Source organism: Anarrhichthys ocellatus, unplaced genomic scaffold, assembly GCF_004355925.1.
Source record: "Anarrhichthys ocellatus isolate YVR2014 unplaced genomic scaffold, GSC_Weel_1.0 scaffold39, whole genome shotgun sequence".
Classification (NCBI taxonomy): Eukaryota; Metazoa; Chordata; class Actinopteri; order Perciformes; family Anarhichadidae; genus Anarrhichthys; species Anarrhichthys ocellatus.
The window spans coordinates 820737-844394 of NW_022280069.1; the positions used below are offsets into that span (position 1 = coordinate 820737).

General features: G+C 44.2%; 1 protein-coding gene across 1 annotated transcript in view; it reads right to left on the reverse strand.

Moving 5' to 3' along the window:
- Window positions 1-977: 977 nt before the first annotated feature.
- Window positions 978-23658, reverse strand: part of mtmr11 (myotubularin related protein 11) — a 46964-nt gene continuing 24283 nt past the window's right edge. Inside the window, exons 2-17 of the mRNA XM_031867403.1 lie at window positions 21521-21590; window positions 15651-15787; window positions 15453-15522; window positions 14890-15029; window positions 14324-14408; window positions 12002-12149; window positions 11714-11801; window positions 10966-11054; window positions 10467-10594; window positions 9083-9161; window positions 8901-8971; window positions 6949-7121; window positions 6654-6824; window positions 6155-6364; window positions 4894-5211; window positions 978-3227 (exon numbers count right to left, since the gene is read on the reverse strand). Of these exons, the coding sequence (XP_031723263.1) occupies window positions 2763-3227; window positions 4894-5211; window positions 6155-6364; window positions 6654-6824; window positions 6949-7121; window positions 8901-8971; window positions 9083-9161; window positions 10467-10594; window positions 10966-11054; window positions 11714-11801; window positions 12002-12149; window positions 14324-14408; window positions 14890-15029; window positions 15453-15522; window positions 15651-15787; window positions 21521-21590 (2442 nt within the window). The 3' untranslated portion in view covers window positions 978-2762. The remainder of the gene's footprint in view (window positions 3228-4893; window positions 5212-6154; window positions 6365-6653; window positions 6825-6948; window positions 7122-8900; window positions 8972-9082; window positions 9162-10466; window positions 10595-10965; window positions 11055-11713; window positions 11802-12001; window positions 12150-14323; window positions 14409-14889; window positions 15030-15452; window positions 15523-15650; window positions 15788-21520; window positions 21591-23658) is intronic.

A 23658-nucleotide genomic window follows, 5' to 3' on the forward strand; every position in this document is an offset into this window, starting at 1 on the left:
CTCCCACCAAGCAGAGCTCCAGCCAGGCCGGCAGCCTGGAGAGCAGCTCCCTGACCGGCTCCCTGTCGCTGGGCCCCGACCTGCCGCACTGCCAGGGCTGCATCACCTACGAGGCCCGCCTGAAGCGCCTCTCTTGCGGACACCTCTACTGCGACCCCTGCTGCGACCAGATCGTCAACCTGGCCTTCGAGGACATCGAGGGCCTGTCCGACTACCCCTGCCCCATGTGCAAGTCCATCCGGCAGCTGGGAGGCCTCGGCCCGTCCTCCTCCGGGTACTTCTACGGGCCCGATGGCATCCTGCAGCAGGAGCAGTGTACGGGGAAGGGGGGGTAAAGTTGAAGTTCTACCGTGGGAGAGATGTAGACTTTTGGTTTCTTCAGTTAGGACTCTGTTGCTTTTTAATGCGCTGCCACTGCCAAGAAAGCCATGAACCGTACGTTACTGTCTCTCTCACTCCGTCGTCGAACCATGTGAGAATGCGTGAGACTAACATCCATAAGTTTTAAAGTGCCAAAATGCATCTCAATACATGGAAAACTTGCTTGTCACACGAAATTTTGGTTCATTTTTCTTCCCAGAAACAGAAAAACATATCAGTCGTGTTTTGAATAGCATGCAGGTTTTCTGCCTTCTTCTGTATAAAAAAAACAAAAAACACTGAACACTGTTTTATTCTACTCAACATAATGTTGGAAACAGACCGAACCAGAGCTTCACATGAGCCAACTGTGCAGTAGCTGTTTTGTACATTCAAGTATTGAGCATTTTTGCACATGAATCCTCAGTTGTTTTGTGACTCAACATGTCATGCGAGGCGGTTGGATTTAAAATTTTAAATGTACAGTGCCATGCTGCTTTTTAAGTGTCCCAGATCATATGTAAATATTTATTTTGCTAAAAAATAAAGTTTGTGTGCTGTGAGAGAGAATGGGTTTCTCTTATTGTGGCACAGATTATGAACACAGACGAGTTTAATCAACTGATAACACTTTTTATTCATCAGGATCAAAACATGCTGATACAAAAAATATGTACATCTGGCAAATTTAAGTGGTGCTCGTACCAAAAACATTAAATTATACAACGATACAGACGGACGGGCGTAGCAGGAGATCAAATTCGATTTTCTATGCGACATGACAAACCTTCTTTTTGGGGTTTTTTTTTTCTCAATGTAAGACAAGCGAATGCATTGGCATCACACCTGGAAAGCTCTGAAATTGTAGCTGATATCAATGTGCCTTGATATTGATGTGATTAATATTTACAACAATTGAATAATTCATAGTGCTATCAAGTGAGGTACCTATTGACATGAGAGAAGGTCGGCTTCAGTCACACATTGACAATTGTTATCCTGCCGGAACTCAAATTTAGAAAAACACGATCCCTTCAGATACATAATTTCATCCGTCCGAGGGAATGGCGCCAGTGCATCTACTTGACACCCACACCATGCGAACGACAACCCGTTCATCTTTAAAGGCGCAGGACCAGCTCGCTCCCTCTGTGCTTTAAATACGGTCAGACACTTTCAAGTCCTTGACCTAAATGCTGGCTGCATACTAATACACCTTCGGGCAGGACTAAGAGAAAAACGGGAAGAAATGAGCTTCCCTTTGCTTCCAACACTGGTACCTTCTCAAGATACGGCAATCAAAAGGCAGAATAATATTTGTACTCCACAAACTGATGGTGAAATTATCAAAACAATACTAAATTTGGTAAACAATTCAGAAATCACACTTCTCTACATGTATGACATCAAAAGATTTGACCAATGGCCAAAAAAATACTTAAAGATGAAAGTTTAGATAAGATTATATAACTAAAGCCCTGAAATCATGTCAGTCATGCAATCGTATGCAGTGCCTTTAGCCACATCCAGGCCTCTCACTGCTCACAAGCATGCACGCAAGTGGGGAGATATGAGAGCAGGACCAAAATAGCTCTCATGCCCTAAATTCCACATTAAAGTCACTGGCCACAGCGCCTGCAGTTTAATATTTAATAATGATGCTTTTTCAAAAATGATTGTCCAAACGACGTTCTACTTTTCTATTTGAAGCTGTGATACAAAAACTGAATTGAAAGTGTTTTTTGCACATTTAACGTGACAAAGATCTAAAGAGATAGTTGTTTTAAAAAAAATGTAGTCACAAGTCACATCCAGTGAGGCAGATGTGTCCATTCACTGCCATGTGTCCTGTCAAAGCACCCTTAAGAACCACCTTATCACGCCACTATCTATATTTTGGATAAGAAGCTAAAAATGGAGACTACAAGCTGCCTGTCTGTCTTGAGCGGTGACATGGCGTTTTCAGAGGACGACAGTTTCTACTGCATTTTAAGATGCTGCAAGATGTGCTTCTAAAGTTCCGTTGTCATACATTGTTTAGCATCTTCAGCACTGATTCTTTTTGCCTTGGATATATTTCATTTATGGAATATTGAACTCTAAGGTACTCTTTCCAAATATACAGTACAGACGATGCGGAGCAGAGTTTTGAGAGCTCATGCACTGATTATTTCATACTGTTGCTTTTCACTGCGGGCCACCTAAAGGTTGTTTTTAATCACTTTATAGTCAATCAAATACTGTTTGTGAGGAAACGCACGCCTGGGTCTCCTCTGTACATGGTACCAGGGAGAGATAGGTCAGTTTCATATTGTGCAGGCAGGTGATTTGCTGATAGCACCGGGTCTTAAGGTGGAACGGTCTGTATCATATCTGAGAAGAGTTCAGACGAGGACCAGACCTCAGGACGCTATCGAGGACCCGTTGCTCTTAGGCAGCTTGGCGTTATTGGGTGCTGGGTAATAGCGCTGGTCAGGGCGGGCCTCTGCTACAGAAGGGTGCCCGAACAGAAACGTGTGCTTGTTGCCACCGCCATTGTCTTTGTGGCCGTGCCTGGATGGTGGAGCTGAGGCGGGCGGAGGGCCCCTGGAGGTGTGGTGGTTGGTGGAGGTAGGAGGGGGCGCCGCTCTGGGCGCCGCTCTGGGCACCGCCGTGCTCTGAGGCCGCGACGCCGGGAAGAGGAAGGTGCCGTTGTTGGTGTTTTGGTTCAGGTTGGTGTCGGTCCGCCGGGACTCGGCCGTCTTGGTGGGTGGGCTTGTATCCGTGCCGGTGGACACTTGTGCGAGCTCGTCTTTCAGCTGCTGCACCTCCCGGGCCAGCCGCTCCACAGGGTGGGGGTGGTTTGCTGAGATGGGGTGGGAGAACGCCTGAGGACGGAAAGCAACATGGTTGATTTCTCTTACGCCAGGTGCTCATCAACTTAACTTCTTCTTAATGCTCCCACCAGAGGGGTCTTACAAATTATCACTTAAAGTTGAGACAAAATTAAAAAAATGCCTTTTAGATCACCTCCCCAGTCATATTGTGCACCCATTTAACAATAAATGAATTTCCTAATATCTCGGGTTCTGAAAAGTGAAGCCAATGCATAAGTGTCTTAAAGCTGCATTCTCTCTAATGTCCACCAGGGGGCGACTCCTCTGGTTGTATAGAAGTCTATGAGAAAATGACTACTTCTCTCTTGATTTATTACCTCAGTAAACATTGTAAACATGAGTTTATGGTCTCTATCTCTAGTTGCAAGTCTTCTTCAAGACAGCATGATGTTCATTTAGTACATTATGGTCCATTTAGAGTCAAATAAACCATAAAGCAGTTTCCGTCTTAGAATTTTAACCCTTTCACAGTGTGTTTTCAGTTCATGAAAGTTAATTGTGACATTTTTGTCGCCTAAAAATGTCTTAGTACGTGTTCGGTTGTACCAAGTTCCACCCTCTGGAGTCTGGTTGCAAAAAGAAGAAGGAAAGGTACGGAAGTATTGAGAGATGAACTAACACATTGTTGCTTTTGTTGACAGCACCATTGTTGTAAAAACACAAAAAAGGCAAATGGCCCCATCTAGAGCCAGAAAAAGTGTTTTAGGGAGGTGTGTAGTATTTGTTTGTCGCTGTGAGTAAGTGGTTTTGTTGTGCTGAAATGCATTATACATGAGAGTTGTGAAGTGTCGTGTCAAGACGTTGATACTGTGACGAGGCAAGAACACTCCTGGCACTTTAATGGTGTGTGAAATTGTAGGGGAAACACTTCAATTACGCAGAAGGACAGAATTTAGTCTAATCTCTCTCCACTGTTCATATGAGTTAGTGGTTTTAGCAGTTTGACTTGTTCCTCTGCAGCAATGAATGACTGCATCTACCCACACGGCCGCGCAATGTTGCACAGACATCACAAAGGCTGTGCCGCCTCCGTATTAGGAGTTTGTCGATCAACAGCTCAAACTAATCTGCACATCAAAGAGACTCATCTCCTGAGCAAGACGTCATGATGTGAGAGGATGTGACACAGCAGATGTGTGCCTTCCGGACGTTTTGTGAGCCAAAATTTAATAAAAGAAAAATCATGAGGAGGATGTCGCCCACTTGATACGCAATGACACATTCGCACTTTGACACTCCACCCTGCAATATTTAAATTAGACAGACAGCGATTAGTGCTGCCTATCTGACGCAAATTTAAAAAATATACATTGGGCTTTAAATGCATGCCTGAAAAAAATCTACTTTCATTGTAATAAATCTCAAATAACCCTGAAATAATCAGCCCGAAACCCGAACATTTCCTGTCATTGCTGGGTTTTAGTTTCTTCAAGAGAATCTGTAGTTGGCATTTATATATAATCCTCCGAGGATGCCTTCGATGTATCTTTATTGACTGCATAAGCAACAGAGGGCATCTGGAAGTTCCTTATCATTTTAGACCACTAACTAACAAAGTCAGTAAACACTAATTATTTGGCGCCACGCTGACAGTTCCTGATTCACTTTCATTCTTATTTAAGTATTTCAAACCACCTATGGGACAATGCCATCGTACCTGTGCATGGAGCGCCCCCCGGAGGTAGCACTCCTTCCACAGGCCCATGCAGGGCCCCATGAGGAGCGGCAGTAAGGGCTCATAGGGGTCAAGTGGTCCTTGAGGTCCGGCGGTGGAAGTGAGGCCTTGAGGAAACTCAGCCAGGGCCCAGGCTTTCAGCAGCCTCTCCAGGCCGGGCACGTTCTCGGAGGACGCCGCCCTCCGGTGGCTCTTCTTGTAAACGCCTGAACTGCCGCTGCGCCAGGGAAGCAGGTTAGCGGGACAGGAGAAGATGCCTCGAGAGAGGAGGAAGACTGAGCCGGGGATGGTGTCAGTCAGCTGGTGGGCACATGTGGGAGGAAAAGTTACTGGGAGTCAAAATATAAAACAATTTAATTCTATAACTTTCACTCACAGTAACAAGCTAATGTGGGTCTCATCCATGAAGTGTAAAGTGAATGTACTGCAGCGTCCTGTAGGTATGCATTTAAAAACAATTACTTCTCTATTTCACTCTAACCGGAGAGAGCAATACATCTCAGAATTAGCTGATGGTCAGTTTAAATGGCGTAATGATCAGCCTCTTTCCAAGGAGTCAATTGGAATTGTATGCATGTTTTATGACTACCACAAGAGGGCGCAGTGGCCTGTTGCAAATACTATGTCCGCTCAGTAAAGTCAAGTTCATGAGTTTCATAGTTGTCAGATCGTTCACACGACACAAGGAGTCTTGGAGTCGTTGTGGTTTTCACCCTACATGACTCACTGGTGAGAGTGAGTCACACACACTTTAGGATCTTTCACCAGGAGGAAATGAGAATAGCTGGTCTCCAAACTACGTCTTGTCACAAAAACAAGCGCAGGAACTGGACAAAGGCATAGTCGTGCTTGTTGATGTTGTTGTTGGCACACATGTGCACAGAACGGCCTGTTTCCACACATCTTTACTATTTATAGCCTGCTTCCTTTTTGCAAGTTCCTACTATTACAGGTGACCCCTCCACTGGATTCCCCCTCAATACAACCTGACCTAAGTTATTACCTTTATTCATCAGTGAAGAATGTCTGTTTAAAACCATTTGTTTTCTAGCAATATCACAGTAAGCAGTAAAACAGTTTTCTGCCTTTGGATCCAAACAATCAAATGATCAACTTTAAGTCAAAAGATGCAAAGACATTAAAAATGAATGAAATGAAATAAAACAAATAAAAATGAGATGCTCTCTGGATTCAGCTCCCACCATGGCCACTAGAGGGTGTGTTGCATGAAGCAGTTACCCACCCTGTGAGTGTCTGTGTTGGTGTTGAGGTTGCCATTGAGCAGCGGTTGGAGAGGAGGGATCGGGGGGACGGGTTGGGTGAAGCGGTCTCGTCTGTGCTTGCTGTACTGCAGGGACCAGTCCCACACCGAGGGCAGAGGAGGGTCAGAGGGATCCGAGGAAGAGTCCATGTCTCTCCAGCCATTGACCGGTGTGTAGGACTGCCCGAGGTTCTGGGGAGAGTAGGATATGCATTTTGAATGTTTATGTTCATGACAACTCTTCTTTCTATGCAGCTTTGTGCACCAGTGTTCTCATATATTATGTTTTCTTCATGATAAAAAACAAAACAGGGAAATAAAACAGAGTATCACATAGATCTAGAAATATCTCTACAGCGTCTGCAGCAAATGATATTGTAATGACTTTAAAATAAATAAAGTGTCACTGCCTACACCGCTATTATAACGACGACACAATAGAGTTGCCAAAATACCAAAGCCCCTCTCAGGTGTCCAGTACCTGGGAGCGTTTGCATCTCTCTCGCTGGCAGTTGGCCAAGAAGCTGGAAAAGAGTGGCAGGTGGATGCTGTCGTGCAGGGCCAACAGGAAGTCATCTGTCAGCTGGAAGCGAGAGGGATACTGGGACAAGAGCTGCCAAACACAGTCCAGGAAGAGAAGGAAGACTGGAGCCTGCAGGGACAACAAAGAGTCTTCAGTTAAAAGGCGCTTCACAGGCGCAAATAAAAATACAAGACCATCAAAACAATCTGCACAGTTAAACTTGTGACACTGACAATCCAATGGGAGCTCTCACCTCCTCCTTGTCGTTGTCGCGGTGGTAGTTGATGCGGCTGTAGAAGCGGTGGCCGGCCATCACCCACTCCTTCTGCACCAGGCTCTGGAAACCGTGCTGGGTCCGACAGTGGGGGTCGCACATCACCTGCACCAGGCTGGACACCACGCAGCCCATGTCCCGGTCGTCCGCCTCTGTAACGAATAAAACACGGGGAGCACATACTGAAAGCTCTTCAAAACGTCTATGCTATTACCTGACAGTTATTTTACATCTATTTACCCTTTAATTTACAAACACCATTTAATTCTGCTCTTAATCTTCTTCAGGCTTATTCTGTTCCATAAAAGAGAGACGGAGCAATAGACAGAAAATGTCGATTGGACAGACCTGCAGATAAAAGTGATGACCATGAATGCAAAGACCAAAAACCCAGTGCCAAGCAGAACAAGAGAAAGAGGAAGAGGCATGTAGAGAGACCAAGTTTTCTTGGGCTGGTGTAGTGAGTCATTTCTGCAGAGGGATATTTACGGCTGATCCAGCCAGAGACTGATCGGCTGCATCAAGGAAACTTGGAGCACGACTGATATATGAAGCTAAACAGGCATCGTGATGGCCGGCCTTACAGCTGCAGAGTGGCAGAGAAAGCCAGCAGCAAGTTGTAAACATCCTCAGCTGAAAAAGGCCATTGTTTGAGTAAGCGGTGTCGGGTCTGTCTCTCTGGGTGTTTATGAATGCAGCACGGGAAACCAGACGATTAGAGATCAACAACAGCCTACTGTCTGTAAATGGAAATCTACTGAAACAATCCCCCTTCTTTTGTATTCTTTGTCCCTATTCCTTCACTGTGAGAGACATCTATAAGTGCATCTTGGATGGCAAACAAAAACGTCTCAGTAGCCTCAGCAATGACAATGTAAGGACTCAGAACGACAATACCACAATAAACCAGTCTGCAATAACTTGAGGGAGGTGAAAGTTGGAGACTTTGCAGACAGGAGCCCCAGCCTGACACTCTGAGGTCACCCTCACTGCACGTTTGGGTTTACCTGGTCTGACCAGTAGCTTTCCCCGTCACCTGATCCAGCTCACTGCCAGATGGAGATCAGTTGAAACCTCTACTCCACAACAAACAACAGCCGGCATCTTCCTTATCTCGACACACAGTCACATAGAGGGGGCCCTCTTCTTCTAAGGCGGACACTCCGACAAAGCTACATTCAGACGCGGGCTTGGGAGTATCCCCAGGCAAAGAAATGCAGCCCCTCTCCAGCAGTAAGGTGCGAGAGACAGTGGTGTGTGAAGATGAGCCACGCTTTATTTACAGTCGGTACCGCTCCACCTTCCACAGTAGCTACGTCTTCTTCCTGCTCTGGTACAGGGAGTTTTTGTTGCACATACGTGTGGGTTTATATTTAAGTTATTATTATCTCCGCCAGGAGGATTATGCGATCGGTCCGTGAGTGTGAACCTCTGTGTCTGTCCAGGACTATTCTCGCATTCTGCTGCAGCAAACTGCTGAATATTTAGGGCGCTCATATATGGCTGCATGCTGAAGTACCTCTTGTGGTTGTGGTGACTCAAATCTTTTATTGCCTATTTTATTATGCTATTGACTGAACGCTGACTCCTCACTCACTAGTCTTATGGGCCTTTCACACAGAACGCGGCAACGGCGCCACTGCGCTCTGAAACCCATTATTCCTAATGGCTGGGGCGGCACCACACATATTTCACACCAGGAGTCTATCTTGCCTTTTGAATGCAAACAGGACAGTTGCAGCCTGGTGCTACCGTGTTCTTCAGCACATGGAGGCCTATTGACAGTGTGCATGCGGGCTCAGCGGAGTGTGCTTGTCGGCGTCTTATAGCTACATCAGGGCAAGCCCTAAAGTGGGATTAATGAGAGGGAGGCACCGTGAATAATGAATGGATTGAATAATATGACCCGGGTTCTGGGTCATGTGACTCACCTTGCAGCGCCACAGTCAGGTGACCGCCACGGAGAAGGCAGGCAACCTCCGAAGCTTTCCTCAGACAGGCCCTGGGGAACAGAGGGGTTCATCTCAATACGTTTACAAACACAGCAATCGCATCACAAATAAGTTTTTGTTACATGACACGGATTGCCAGACTGGCCAATCAGAGCCGTTACCTGGTGTAGTCGAGCCAGTGGGTGCTTTCCAGGGTAGACAGCCATTTGTCATCAGGCACTGACACAGATGTGGAGATATCTGGAAGCCAAAACAGATCATGTCCAGACATTATGCATCACTACAAATGCATACAAGCCTTAAAAGGGCCCAGTGAGGGGATCCCTGCACTCCAGCTGAATTGACGGTTAAAACCAATCTAACATTAAGTTTTCCACACATGCAGAAAGACTGCCTTGATGAAAACGTGTCTTCTTCTCCGTCCATACTCGGATGAAGACATGCTGTTTGTTGGAACTTTACTTACTGCACATTATTAAAAGCTTTGATTATAAGCATATCTTACAGGCCTCAGAGTTTCTTTTCAAAATGCTGAATGCTCATTTAGCAAATTTAATGTCTGAATTCCCTTTTTGCCCGTTTATTAGAGTTTTACCCAGAGATCCAACTTTAAAAATAGTCAATTTAACAATGCAACACTGACCAGGGTCAACTCACATTTTAATACTTAATGCTGCAGTCTAGCTGTTACGAACTTAGAGCAGAATTTGTTATTTAAAAGATAAATTGGACAACTATTTCAATGGAAAAGCTACCTCCTCAAAATAAGTCATCCCCATCCTCAATGGGACCTTAAATGGAAAAATCTCAAACAGATTAGCCTTTAATTCAGTCCCCAAAGTCTATTTTCATTTTCTATCTAGTTGTTGTGAAAACCCAAAGTCCACTGCCAGCAAGCCGACCAAATACACGAGGACAATCCTCTGAGCTGTGAAGCACTCACCCACAAAAGACAAAACACTGAGCTGAACCGTGATAATCGGGAACCTTTACACTTTGTCCGTGTGCAAAAGAGAGAGTGTGTGTGTGTGTGTGTGTGCGTGTGTGGGAGACAGGTCAGCGTTTCAGTTCCAGGGCCAGTAGTTGTAGACGACCATGAGTTTTGTCATCTCTCTGTTTACTCAACCGTGGAATGTGCTGTGTGCGCCGACATGACAAAAACTAAAATAAAGGACATCTCGCAACACCTGTTTTGAGCTGCTGGTGTTGGAGTTTCAGACCCAAAACAACTCTGACAAACAGCGATGTAAATATAGATTTTTAAATGTACAAAGAAAGTAGGGATTTGGGGTAATGTAACACAACTCAACAAAATATATAACATGTGTCTAGTTGTTTTTAGGCAGACAAGACACATGTTATATCTTTAAGTGTATTTTTGTGTCAAGGACCCTTCAGACCACCTTCCTTACTTGATAGATGTCTATGTAACCAGTGAAAGACACTTCATTTGTCACAATTCACTATATGAAACATTGTTTTTCATGTTGTGCTTGAATACATATTTGCTCAGGTGTTGTGTGCGTGTTCATGTCTCATGCCCACCTCCCAGACAGAGGGCGCGCAGGCGGCTGTGAGCCAACTGGATGTCTGCAGGTGAGGGCAGCTCCTCGCCCAGCTCCACCACCACACACAGAGACGACTGGCAACCAAACAGGATCATCTCCAGGTTTCTACAGAACACAAGTAGTTGGTTTAAATGTTACATCAGCCGTAAAAACTCATTAATGCAAGTTGAGTCTGCTATTCAGACGTCATGCTGCGTTGTGTTGCTTTTAACCTGACGTCTCAAGCTTCTTTAACAGCTCGCCGTATTTCGGCTGTGGCCAGCGGATATTTTAGTGAGGACTATTTCAGCAGTTTGGTTTCCTGTGTTTAGGTAACTAACAAACACAACACTGCATCTGGTTAGTTTTACTGTACCACTGCTTTGCCTTGTGAGAGTTACAGCCTGCAGTCAAGACTACAGCTAAGTCGTCTTTGAACACATTCAAATGCCTACACTGACACACGCACTGACAATGTATTTTGGAAAACAACAAACCTGATGTCGTCCTTCTCGTGGTAGATGTTGTTCTGGAAGCTGGCCATTCGCAGCAGATCACTGCCTCGAGGGTGTCGCCAACACCAGCGCTGCGACACAAAACACAATCTCACGTTCCACATTGTTGAAACTCCCTGAAGGCACTCACTGCATCGGGGTTCATCTGGTCATTTGTCTCACAGGAATGTTAATAGGAAAGGAAAAGATATCTAAAAGATGACAGCATAGTTATTTTGGGTTATGAAGTTACAAATACAGGAATTACACATGCGGTCTGGAGTCCAGGACTGTTCGAATAATATATTTAATATGTAGAAAATGTATACAAATAAAGTGTTTTCACAGGATTGAGGCTCTTAACACATGAATTTAAAACAAAATATTAATTGTGCTTAGGTAAGCTAAAACAAACCAGTTTCAACCAATAATATCTGTCATCCACCCATCAATCAATCTGCAGCTTCTACTGACAACAGAGACGTGTGTGTGTGTGTGTGTGTGTGTGTGTGTGTGGAGCAACAGTCCTCTGAAGCTCCATCTTAAATCAAATGCAAGGGATTGTATTTAAATCTCTCTTGTGACTGTACACCGCTCACATATTCCGTTCCACTGGGGAACAGTCACAGTCGAGGAGATAAAAACATTAACTTTCTGTTTCACTGGGTCTGTAATGAACCCATCTGAAACAAGCGGTGGTACGTGAAGTAGCAGTTGAATCAGAACATTTCTCAACACTAAGTGCACTCACAGGGATGCGTCCTTCGTTGAAGTGGGCGAAGCTTTTCTTCAGCTCAGTGTCCAAAACCTTCTGTGGAACAGCGATGGATCTCGACAGGCTGACAGGAAACGGAGAAGAATGCACCGTTTTGGATGGATGAGGTTTTTATGTACTCAAAGCACCAAAAAGCTCCGACCTTTGACCTAACCAAGCGGTTTATAGGAGCTTAGACTTGACTCTGCCTCATATCTGGGAAACGGATATACCATAATGGTAATTTAAACGTACCAGACACAAAGATGTGTGGTTACTTTTTACCTGGTGGACATCTCGAAGCGGTCGTTGACTGAGCTGACTCTCCAGCCAGTGGCCCCGCATCTCTCCAGCTCTTGCTCCCAGTCCGAGTCAGACTCAAACCAGTTCATGTGGGTGTTTCGTCGACGGTTGCTTAGAAACTGCTTCATTTCTGGAAGAAAAAATAGTTACATCTCAATATCACACAATATCTTGTGTCAATTTATACAAACACAACATATCCGTTTTGTGGAAAAACAGGCTTTCAAATCTTTCCTAAAGAGAGGGATGGGGGACGGCAATTCAGCAAAATGAGCCCAGATGTGGTACAGAGCTGCTGCAGTGGACTGACCAGAGAGTAACTCATAGTACCGTTGTGCTTCATGAGAAGGGCCGATTCATTCAGATATTTCTGTTTCCAGCTTCTCCAACGTGAGGATTAGCTAATTATTTCTGTTTTATATCATCGTTAACTGGATTTATTTGGGTTTTGTACAGTTGGTTGGGAAAAACAAGCAATCTAAAGATGTGACATTGGACTTTGGGAGCTTGTTAAGGGCATTGTTCCCTATTTTGATTTGACGATTGATCGTTAAATTGAAGAAATAATTGTCAGTCCTTAATTTATTTTGGGGTGTTATTTTGCTGTCCCTATTTTTTACATGTTAATAAAGTTGTTGATGTTGATGGCAACAAAAGGCCAAGAATTTGTTGCCAATTTCTCGAAATGGTTGCCAATGGTGGATCAGAGAGTAACTAATAAAGCGCTAGCCTTGTGTTTCATGAGAAGAGCTGATTAATTGTTGAGGTCAGTTTTGGGAAATATTTCAGTTTCCAGCTTCAGTTGTCACACGCAGCGTTGTCTTTATTTATTTTGGGCTGCACATTGTGCCCTTTGCTGTCACTATGCTGCACCAGATGGCAGCCAAAGGCCCAGAATTGGTTGGCAATTTGTCAAAGCGTTACTGTCGCGCCCTGAGATGTATTGATGGAGAATGACAGAATAATAAGAAAATCTTACAAACTTGTGTCTTAGTGCCACTGCATTGAATATATTTAATGTCAATAACTGACTGTGACAATCACATCCGAGGCTGTGATTGAATCTTTTAGAAAATGGAAAATGTTAAAGTCACGTCTTAAACGCACTGAGCACCACACTGGACACACTTGACCCCTGGGGCAGAGTTTAACTGTGGGTCATCTAGCGGCTTGTTTCAGAGGGGGGGGGGGGGCTGCATTATTTATCCAACTGCTGACAGTCTTCCACAGCTTTGTCAGCCTGGCGTGACTTTAACATAGCATAATGTATTGTACAGACGGGCTCATATTACTCTATATGGTCGAGGTGAACAGCCAGTGGCTTAGTAACAACTGGGCATCATCATTTTGTTTTATTAGTGAGATGTAAAGTGTGTATGATTTGCTGACACACTGAGTTGGTTTCCTTCGCTCTGATAGCACAATATTACATTTAATTACTGTGGTTTAATCTTTTATAAACTGAGGCTTTCAATCACTGTCAGAATCAGCCACACGAACATTTTATCGCGCCTCGCTTTTCAAACCACTCAGCGATTTCCTCACATCTGGGCACGGTTTCAAAGACAGCATTTTCCTTGAATCACATCAGAGAAGAACGTTTCTAATTTTGCCAACCGTCATTCTGGTCTGCACAGAAACCGTCATGTTTCCTGTTTAATATTCGCTCCAGTCTTAAGTTGTACCATCTTGTCCTGATGGTGAAGTGGACATGGACAGAAACAAAAATAGATGGAACTGAGTTGAAGCCTTGTGTAAATGACGAGCAGTGTTTTTTGGGTACATTCTGTTCCCTGGAGCGAGAGAGCGGGTGAAAACCAAAGTGAGAACAGACTTGACGAAAGTCTCATCGGGAGAAAACATCATTGACTGACACATTCATGCTGCATTTCTCACTTTCACAGAGCTGTTATTTCTATGAATATTCATCACGGTGAAATATGCACAGACGAAAATGAATGACAGATTTACTGATAAATACTTTTGATCATTTTCGTGTCATAAGCATCCAAACAGACACACGCGTAAGGCTATAGTGCCTGCAACAGTATTTTATTTCCCACGTATCTCTGCAGGAGGTCAAGACTATTTGTTCTAAGTCATATCATAATCAATATTGTGAGTCTAGTAAAACAAAGCAAAAGGATGAAAACCCCAAAAACATGTGAGCTATATTGAAGTACCCCTCTATGTCCTTGATGACTCAACACAGCTGCCGGATGATAGACAGAGTGATGAGCTATTGTACCGGTGCCAGGGAGAGTGCCTGGCTGTAGATGAGGCTGAATGCATTAATCTACTCACCTACACTCCCCAGGGCAGCGTTCTGGAAAGATAAAACGGACCCTGGTTTAAGAGGCTGGTAGGTCTTGGCGATGGTGTAGGTTGTCTGAGGAGGGAAACCACAGTGAGCCCATCAACATGACAAAGGTCATCAGCTGTCAACATCGATGCCCCGCAGAGTCGGATTAACGGCGTGTGGTACAGATCACCTTCTCCGGGCAGAAGTCTTTAGGCTCTGAAGTAACTGCTGAACGGTAAGACAGTAACCAGAGCCTCGAGTATTAGCCAATACACATACACCCCGAAAGATGCAGGCACATGCAAATATTTACCAACCCTGGTGCACACATCTCTAGGAGAAGAATTTGGAAAGTGCGTATAAGGAGGAAGAAAACAGGGAACAGTGAAACACACAGATAATTGACTTGTTTCAAAAGAAGAACATGTATTTTAAAGTCTGGGAAAAACATCAGTGGTTGTCTGCAAATCCCTGTTTCTGGACTGGGCACACAGAAGTTCAGTGTTTAAGCCGGTGGAAGCTTAAAATGAGAAGATTAAACTCCTTAAATCAGAGGACGGACACTCACCTCAATGACTTGTGCGTCAGGAGTGAGGCGGTCGAACAGGAAGCAGATGACTTGCAGGTCCTTGCAGTACAGCACCAGCTCCTCTGGAGTGAACTTCAGGGATGAGTTTGGGGTCACCAGCTTGGTCCTGTTGGGGCCCACTGCAACACGGGGGGGGAGATAAATGTGTCAAGAGTAAAAAAAAAAAAAAAAAAACCTGGAGTACACGCTAAATATAGTACACAGTATGTGTACTATACTGAAAATAACTTCACAAGGGAGCCAAAAACCTGCACATTATTTAAATATCTCACTTTGCATAATTACATTTTAGTAATGATGGGGAAGTGTCCTTATTACATGCGAGTTTCTTCTTATCTTCATTATAAGTAACATAAGTACTGATTAATACAATCTGATAGTCGTTAGCTGTGGCATTAACAGTATCACAGCAGAAGGCATGATATACAGTATACTGCTCTGTGATTGGACAAGTCAATATATCAATATGTCGTTGCAACGTATCCCCAGCAGTCTTTCTGGTCAGGAGTAAACATGTGGGCATACATTGAGGTTTTACTTACCAACCACAACCTTCTCTATGGACGCCAAGGCCACATCATGATCTCCTAAAAGCACTGGATCTGCATTGTCCTGCAACATGAAGGTTATTTAAATATAAATATGTACTGTAACAAATAAAAAAAACAGACAATAACAACACATTATTACACCATAATAGACTATGAGTAAGAGTATTTAATCAGCACAGAAGGACTCACGTCAGGTTTGGGACTGTCCTGGGGCACAAAGGCCACTCTGAAGTGGGTACACAAGAGGGTCCCAGACACCCAACCCCTTCCTTCCCTGGCAGTCAGCTTCTTCCTCACCATAACAGCTCGCTGCAGCACGCACTCGCCTAGTGGGGGGGGGGGGACACAAGGGAGATGGAATGCAGAGGTTACAGGATGGAACGTATGGGTAGTGTAGTTTTGTACACGTCAGATGCAATTACATAACTGAGTGTGTATAGGGGGGGGGGGGGGGGGCGCTCTTCAGAGGATACATAACAGGAAGTGAACGGAGAAACAAACAGCAGCGTGGACGTTCACTGAGGGAGCTACTGGGAGTGGGTGTGACAAATACCTTCAAACGAAAAGGTCAAGCTGCTGCGTATTGTTGCAAGTCCTCAGGCCACAGAGGATGAACCGGGAGGAGCAAGAAGAGCAGCTAAAACGCAGACTTAGATGACAGTGACTCCGTCTGAGTTACACTACACTAGTTTGTTTGCTGGTAAATACTAGCAAATGTACATATGAGTGAACAAGCAGATCTAAGTGAGGTACACCAGATGTCCCCCAAAGACGCCTGAATGGCTAATTTTAGCTACAAGAAGTTATTGTAAGTATAAAGTCAAGAATTATTATAAAACCGCATGGCATAAGAAATAAAAGTCAGTGGATAATTTGTGAAAATGTTTAATAATTGGGTAATTGGTATAAGGAAAGGCCAATGAGGGTTGATGACTCAGAAGACGAGCATCATCCATAGGCTTCTTTAAATGAAAGTTTAAATCTCTAAAATAAACATCTAGATTTTGAGAAATGTCTACCCATGCACAAATATATTTTTCAGTTTTAATAATTTGATATGTTGAAATATGTACTTGAGCAGAACATTGAGCGATGGAACCACATTCCTAAGTGGAGAGGAAGGTTGAAGAAGCAATCTGAAATTCCAGAACAAAAGCCTCCAAAAACAAACTTTTCACCCAGAGAACTCTCTTACAAACAAACACAGATGTGAACAAACACTTTCAAAGGGGATAAAAAGGAAAAACACACACACAGCGGTGAGACAGCACACTTCAAACGGTTTCCTGCAGGAATACAAAGCCTTTGCCAGCTAGACTGTGCGTTTCCTATGGCAACAGAGTCCAGGTTAGGGTAGCGAGGAGAAAACTGCCTTTCTGTCCACGACAAGAGGAGTGTTTGGCCAGACACATGGCAAGGCAAATGTTTTCATATTGGCTCAAAAGACCATGAAATAGACGAGGAGAGACTGCCGGTCCTTCGAAACTGAAAAAAACATTCCGAGGGAAACACAAAATTCCTTCGCTGCACATGTGGAAGGAACTAGCTCGGTTCTTAAAACTGAACGGGACAGATTAGCAGTTGGGCTACTTAGCTAACAGAATGTTTTACAGAAAAACATGAAACACTTGTTTATGCTGTGAGAGGAAGAGGAAGAGGAGCCTTTATTTCACATCATCATTTGCCAATTGCACAAGAGGAGTTTAAATCTCAGGGCGTGCTCTATGATTATGCTTATTCCCTTTAGTCTCCAAACCACACATGAAAACCCCGGGCAGGATTCATCAATTAAATCCGACCGCACGTGATCTAGCGACAGAGATTTGAGATGCTCGGTGTCACAGGGAACACAAGTGAACCCTTGTTGCCTTTCAAAAAGGACAATCTGTGGCTTTCTCCGTGCCTCGTTTTAATGTCTCCCCAGGGTGCAATGGAGCCGAAAACATTCCTGTAGCGTGCAGATCTGAGAGCTGGGGGGGGGGGCGAAGACAGGGAGCAGAGGCTTCTGGGCCTGTTTGCACTCTTTGGTGAGATTTAAGCAGTTTGTGTTAGCAGGTGGTTCAACCCAGAATGAGTCAGCCGTAAAAGTGAAGGTGTTTTACGAGACTGTTGTCCTTTATTCATATAAAACATTTTATGTGCTTCCTGGAGAGCTACAGACGGAGTGCAACAGTGTATGCTCTACTAACGCAGGAGCTTCTTTAACCTCTCATCCTTGAGGAAGCCGAATGGAGGAAATCAATTCAATTTAAATACTGAGAACGTGTTTGGGTCCGTTTGAAATCGCAGACTAACAGACTATTCATACTAAGTATGACGTAAAAATTGATATTTAGTGCGTTCCGACTGCATTTCTTATGGATTTTGTGTACGCCAGAAACCCCCAGATGTAGACTAGATGAGACTTGAGCTTAATGGACATATTCAACCGCCCCAAAATGTATTTCCGCGGCTCTTAAGACGAACCGATGGCGGACTGCAAGGCAGAGGGTTTAAATTATTAATCGTTGGATGAAATTCAGAATATGGGAAGTAACGTTAAGGCACAGTTTAAAGGTAAACACATTTATAATGAACTGTAGAAAATATATCTTACACTAAATGTTGCTTGAGAATACTTCCGAATGAACAGTCTGCTGCCTGGCATACTTAATCGTTCATTTAGTAGGGAGTATGCAGATTAAGTATGCAGACTGCAGTATGTATGTAGTTAAACATTAATATGCCAATACGAACACAGTCCAAGACGAGAACTCGTCAGGAATGTGTTAAAGAAAGTATTTAAAAAGTGTTTGCATTCCTTACATGCTAAAGGATGTTTTTTTTCCACATTAAAGTTTAAATTTGAGTGTCCCCTTTAATGGTCCAGCTGCTTCTGTTGATGTTGTGGTCACTGATGAGGAGAGAGCGACCTGAAGAACCCGCCTGAGCAAATACAGCTGAGAGGGATTAGAAACCACATGCTCTCAGTTTTATTTGTTTTCATCCACATTTGTTCCTCGTCTTCAGCGGGCATGCACGCAGAGCGAAAAAGGTTTTGGCCCTCCTCGACCCACTGGGAGGACGAGGAAAGACCGGGATTGGGTCACGTTGGGTTGAATCTAGGAATACAGGTGTTTCGGCAAACTAGCAGCTGATGAAGTTAATGTCACAACAATGAGAAAAGTCCAGCCTAGAGTCTTCCTCATATTTAACACAACACAAAATGTCCAGAAGACTCCGTTGACGAACTATAGCACAGACAACCCAGAACTACCAACCTCCACGTGACGCTACGTCCACCAACAGTGACAGCATATTCTAAATGACGACGAGAAGTTGGGTCAGCTCGTCATGTAATAGGTTGACCAACCAGATGTATGTATGAACATTAAAACAACAATATGTCTCCAGACATATTGATAATTAGAAATATAAAGTCCCCCAAAATAATCTATTTTGTAATAAACTGGAACACATCCAGTCAAAGTCATCCCACTAAAGAGCATTTAATACTTTTTCAGATTTAAAGATGGAAACCCCAGTACACAAATATGGACGCTCCGGTCTCATGTCCATCAATCAACGAGGCATAACGCTGATTGACAGCCCTTTAATCCCACAGTAACATGAGACTGTGGAGAAAGGGGATTGTGAAGTTGCTCTGAAGGGGGTCCTGGACTCTTGGCATTGTGTGTGAATGGACAGTATACCCCCTCCCCCACTCGCAGCATTGAAAAGGTACATGATCTACCTATGGCTGCCGGAGCTGTGCTGACCCGCTTGCCCTCCTGCAGGCCGGCTCGGTTTCTGCGGTCCTGTGTCCCGGTGTCACATGAGAGCACGCTGGACACCGAGCACTGCCCGTTAACTACTGGGACAACGGGACCACTTCTGCAGACATATCTCTGATTTTGAGATTACTGCGGTTGTTCTCAACTTGTCAGTGGATCGAGCTTGAGACAGGTTCCTGTTATTTTACAGCCCTCCCGAATTTACCGTACCATGCAACAAAAGCACCACTGTGTTGATATTGATATGAACTCCCCCCTCTCCCAAAAAAGCATTTTTTTACGCAGCGTGGACAGATGATCATCCTTCTGCAGAGTACGTGCATGAAAGAGAAAAGGGAGGAAGAGAGAGCGTCCACAGGTGCAATGTGAGCCCTTCCACTCGGTGGGGTAACACTGACTCCCGACTCCTTTGTGTCTCAAAGTGAACTTGTTCTCACAATTTGTCTCAACACTTACTCCGCAGAAACTGCACAGAGCCAAGGGATAGAATTCCCCGCCGGAAATCTGAATCGGTTTACAAAAATAAGTTTAGCTCCTCTGTCTCAATGGAAAAAGAGAAGAATAAAAGAAGAGACTTAACAATGCTGCCAACACACGTTTCTTCTTCCCTCGCTCTTAAATATAAAGCAGGTTGTCACGGACAGCTGTGTTTCTAATCTGCCTGGAATGGAGGTGGAGAGAGAGAGAGAGAGAGAGAGAGAGAGAGAGAGAGAGAGAGAGAGAACAGCAGGGTGCTGTTGGAGATGAAGTTGAAAGCCAGCAGGAGGAAAATGTGAAGTAAAGTGAGTCAACATTTCACAGTGAAATGTTAACAGCTAAGAATAGGATCTCTCTCTCTCTGTGTGTGTGTGTGTGTGTGTGTGTGTGTGTGTGTGTGTGTGTGTGTGTGTGTGTGTGTGTGTGTGTGTGTGTGTGTGTGTGTGTGTGTGTGTGTGTGTGCGCGCGCATTGTCAAGGATCAGCTGAGTCTGGAAAGCATTTGATCATAACACACTGCTGGAAAACAAATTAAGCCGAGTACGTGAATAAAAATAAGGAAGGAAGCGTGTGTGTTTGTATGGAATATGTGTGAATGCATGAGTGAGTGTTTGTGTATAACTGTGTTTGTGTGTATGTGTGAAAGGTCACAAGATCCTTTTCCGACAAAAAACTAAGAGAAAAAAACATAAAATGAAATATGAAGTATGAGTGGACAAAAGAAGAAGATGTGTGACTAAAGAGATATCAGTCATAAGGTGACGTGCTGAGGCCCACCTCACAAACGCCCATCCAACACACCCACACACTCATTTACATCGGCTCTGGTGTGTCGTGAGTAACTGCTGATACGCAGCGTTAAAGATTAGCCCGTCTCAGATCCAGCCCCTCTGGTCTGCTGCCATTCTTATAAAAAGCTCCAGCTGGGTGTTGCTGACACAGGAATATGAGCAAGGCAGGGCGGGCGAAACAACTTAGACTGCAGCAGCAAAGATTCCCTGTGGCCCTGCACCAACCAGCAGATCATCACTTGGGTTAAGAGGGTCCACCTCTGGCTAAACTGTCTGGATCACTACTGCAGAGGGTGGTTATAGTTGGGGGGGCGGGAGTAGAGAGTGATTTCAGGGTGATCAGGATATCGCTTTGCTAAGCCCGCCCCCCTGCTGCCACTCCACAAGCTGTCAGAGCCACCATGGAGCCCACACTGTCACTAACTGCACTCCCTGAATAAGTAGTAGAAAAACTGAAAAAATGATTTCAGAGAGAAGCAGACAGAAGGGTTTCCACTGAAGGATGTATTCTGGATATTAAACTGATTCAGCAGCAAAAACAGGATAAAAAGATGAAGATAGCAGCTAAAGCATACAGATCACTGCAATAAAGCTACAAGACTTTTTGATCTTAGCCACACACTAACCCCCTCTTTGTATGTTCAGATTAGCTTTTCATTAGCAGATGTTTTCCCATCTCAAAAGGCAAAGCCTGTGACATTCCTGGTCCAGGTGTGGCTACGAGTGCAATACAGAGATTTCAAACCTCAGAGAACAATGAATGCTGCAGCAGTTTTCTGCCTCAATAACACGGAGTGTTGATATTTCATCTGATCCCAGAGCAGCGTGGCAGGTGTCAATTGAAGTTTGTGCTGCGTTGTAATATTTAGTACCTTCTATTTCTTGTGTCTGACTAGCTGCAATGGTCATTTGCAAACTCTTTATTGTTACAGTAGCTTGAATTTGAATCGGTCCAAGACGGGTCTCAGAAGCAGAAGTTTAGGAAGTACACAGTAGTACGTTTAAAAGCACAATCCTACCTGGTAGGCAGCGTAGCCCAAACACATCTCGACTCCTTGCGTGGACGCCACTTTGACTCAGCATCCTCTCCTGTAAGAGAAACAGCAGACATTAGCATGGTTTAAAGAAACTGCCTTTATTTTACATATCACTGTCGACAATAGATGCCCTGTGCTTAAAGCAATAGTTCGACATCTTGGGAACTTGCTTTATTTCCTTTCTTGTCCTGAGTAAGTTTAAATTGTTTCGTCAAGGGATAAACAGAACGCACTCAACGCATGGAGAGCACCATATGTCATCTTTGGTCTTGTTGATTGGATTTAAGTCATGGCTCTGGCTGCCTCTCTCATCAAAGTCTGGCTGGTCTCAATGGACTCACTTTCATTTCTTTCAGACAAAGAAAGAAAGCCAACCACACAATGCTCCAAGATTCTCATTTTCCATTTTGCTGATTGTTCCCCCTTTCTATAATAGTCACGGAGCCTCAGAAGCCAAAATCCAGCCCCGCAGTCACAGCCACAGAGGTTTCTATACTCGGACCGCAGCTCACGAGCACATATGCTTCCAATTAACTTCGCTACTACCACCCCCACCCCCCCCTTGTGAGGGCCATTTACATTTATCGGCTTCAAATCCCATAATACGCCAAGGCCTGCAGCGTGAGCTGTGATTATACAGGTGGTGAACACGCTCGTGCAGAAATAGAGTGAGGGCCCCCAAGCTGACATCCCAGGAAACTATACATTGTGGAGCCTCAAACGTCTCCCTCAGCAATTCTTTCTTGAGTTCCGCCCACAGTGAAACTATTAATCATCGTTTCGTTCACAGCTCCATCTCAGAGCACCGGTATTTCTGCGAGTCAGCAAGGACGCGCGTGAACAATAACAATGAATCCACTCAGTCGCCGATGTGCCAACAGGTTTGCAGGACGGTGAGTTCTGTGTTAGCAGCCTGAAAACCTGAGACTCTAAGCTTGTGCCCCCCCCCAAATAAAAAAAAAACATCAAACAAAGAGAACCTTTGCTCTTTGAAAAGCTAGTAAATCACACTAATTCATAGCTGGCTGTGTTCTTTGTAAGTGAGAGCGCCGGTTCTTCAGTTTGCTTCTGATGGTGTTGTGATGTGATGTTATCTTGAAGTTTTGCAATATGAAGCAAATGTTTTCATGCGTATGCTCTAAACTGTTAACTAACCATATATGTTTTCCACATTGTTTTCTAAAATAAAAATGTATATTAGACTACTTTGTAAACTGTAAAAGAAAACCATACCTATTTTGCTAACGTCATCATGCTCTGTATTGTGCTCTAAAACGGTTCTATACTGCCAAACTAAACATCTGTAATAAAACTACAAGTATTATCCAATAGCTTGGAGTTCACCCTGACATAAAATATGGCTGTAGTTCCAACCGTTTCACTGAGCAAATTAAAAGCTGTTCCTGAAAAACCGCTGGAGAAAAACAAGCCATTTTTGATTATACAGCAGGACACTAATATTTTACAAGACTTACTTTCTGCTTGCCAGGGCATTGTTCATTTATTTTCCATCTGGCCTTAAAATGTTTTATGCTTTCCCCTCAGTCTCTCCATCAACAGCCACAGCAAACCCACGGCTGAATTCCTCACCCCGTTTTTAAGAACATCACTATTCAGACGTGTTTTGTGTCTTAGGTCTGTCCTCTGAAGGTTGTCAAGACTGGCAGACGTTGGGCCTCAAGGTTTTGTGAGGCGAGCGAACTCGCTAGATAACAAGCCGCAATACACAAGGTGAAAGACTGCTGGCACTGCGCTGCAGACTGGGCTATGTACATAATGTGATAAGGGGGAGGTGAGTGGAGCTCCCTCGGTTAAACGAGCATAAAAATTGATTTGCAAACAGAACAGCAAATGCATATTTATGTGAAATACAGGCATTCTTCTTCACAACGGAGGTAAAACGGGCAACAAAGATAAGGAGAATGGGAATGAGATGTCTAAGCATGAGTTTGCTGTGAAGCTAAAGTAAGGCCTTCATCTATGAGTCACGTATCACTCAAAAACCACATTTCCAGAGCCGTGTTTAGGCTGACATTTCACTTTCGCTGTAATTGTGTGGCTTCAGCGTCCCCACTCTATCACTTCCATTGCCTCTCTCTCTATCACTTCCATTGCCTCTC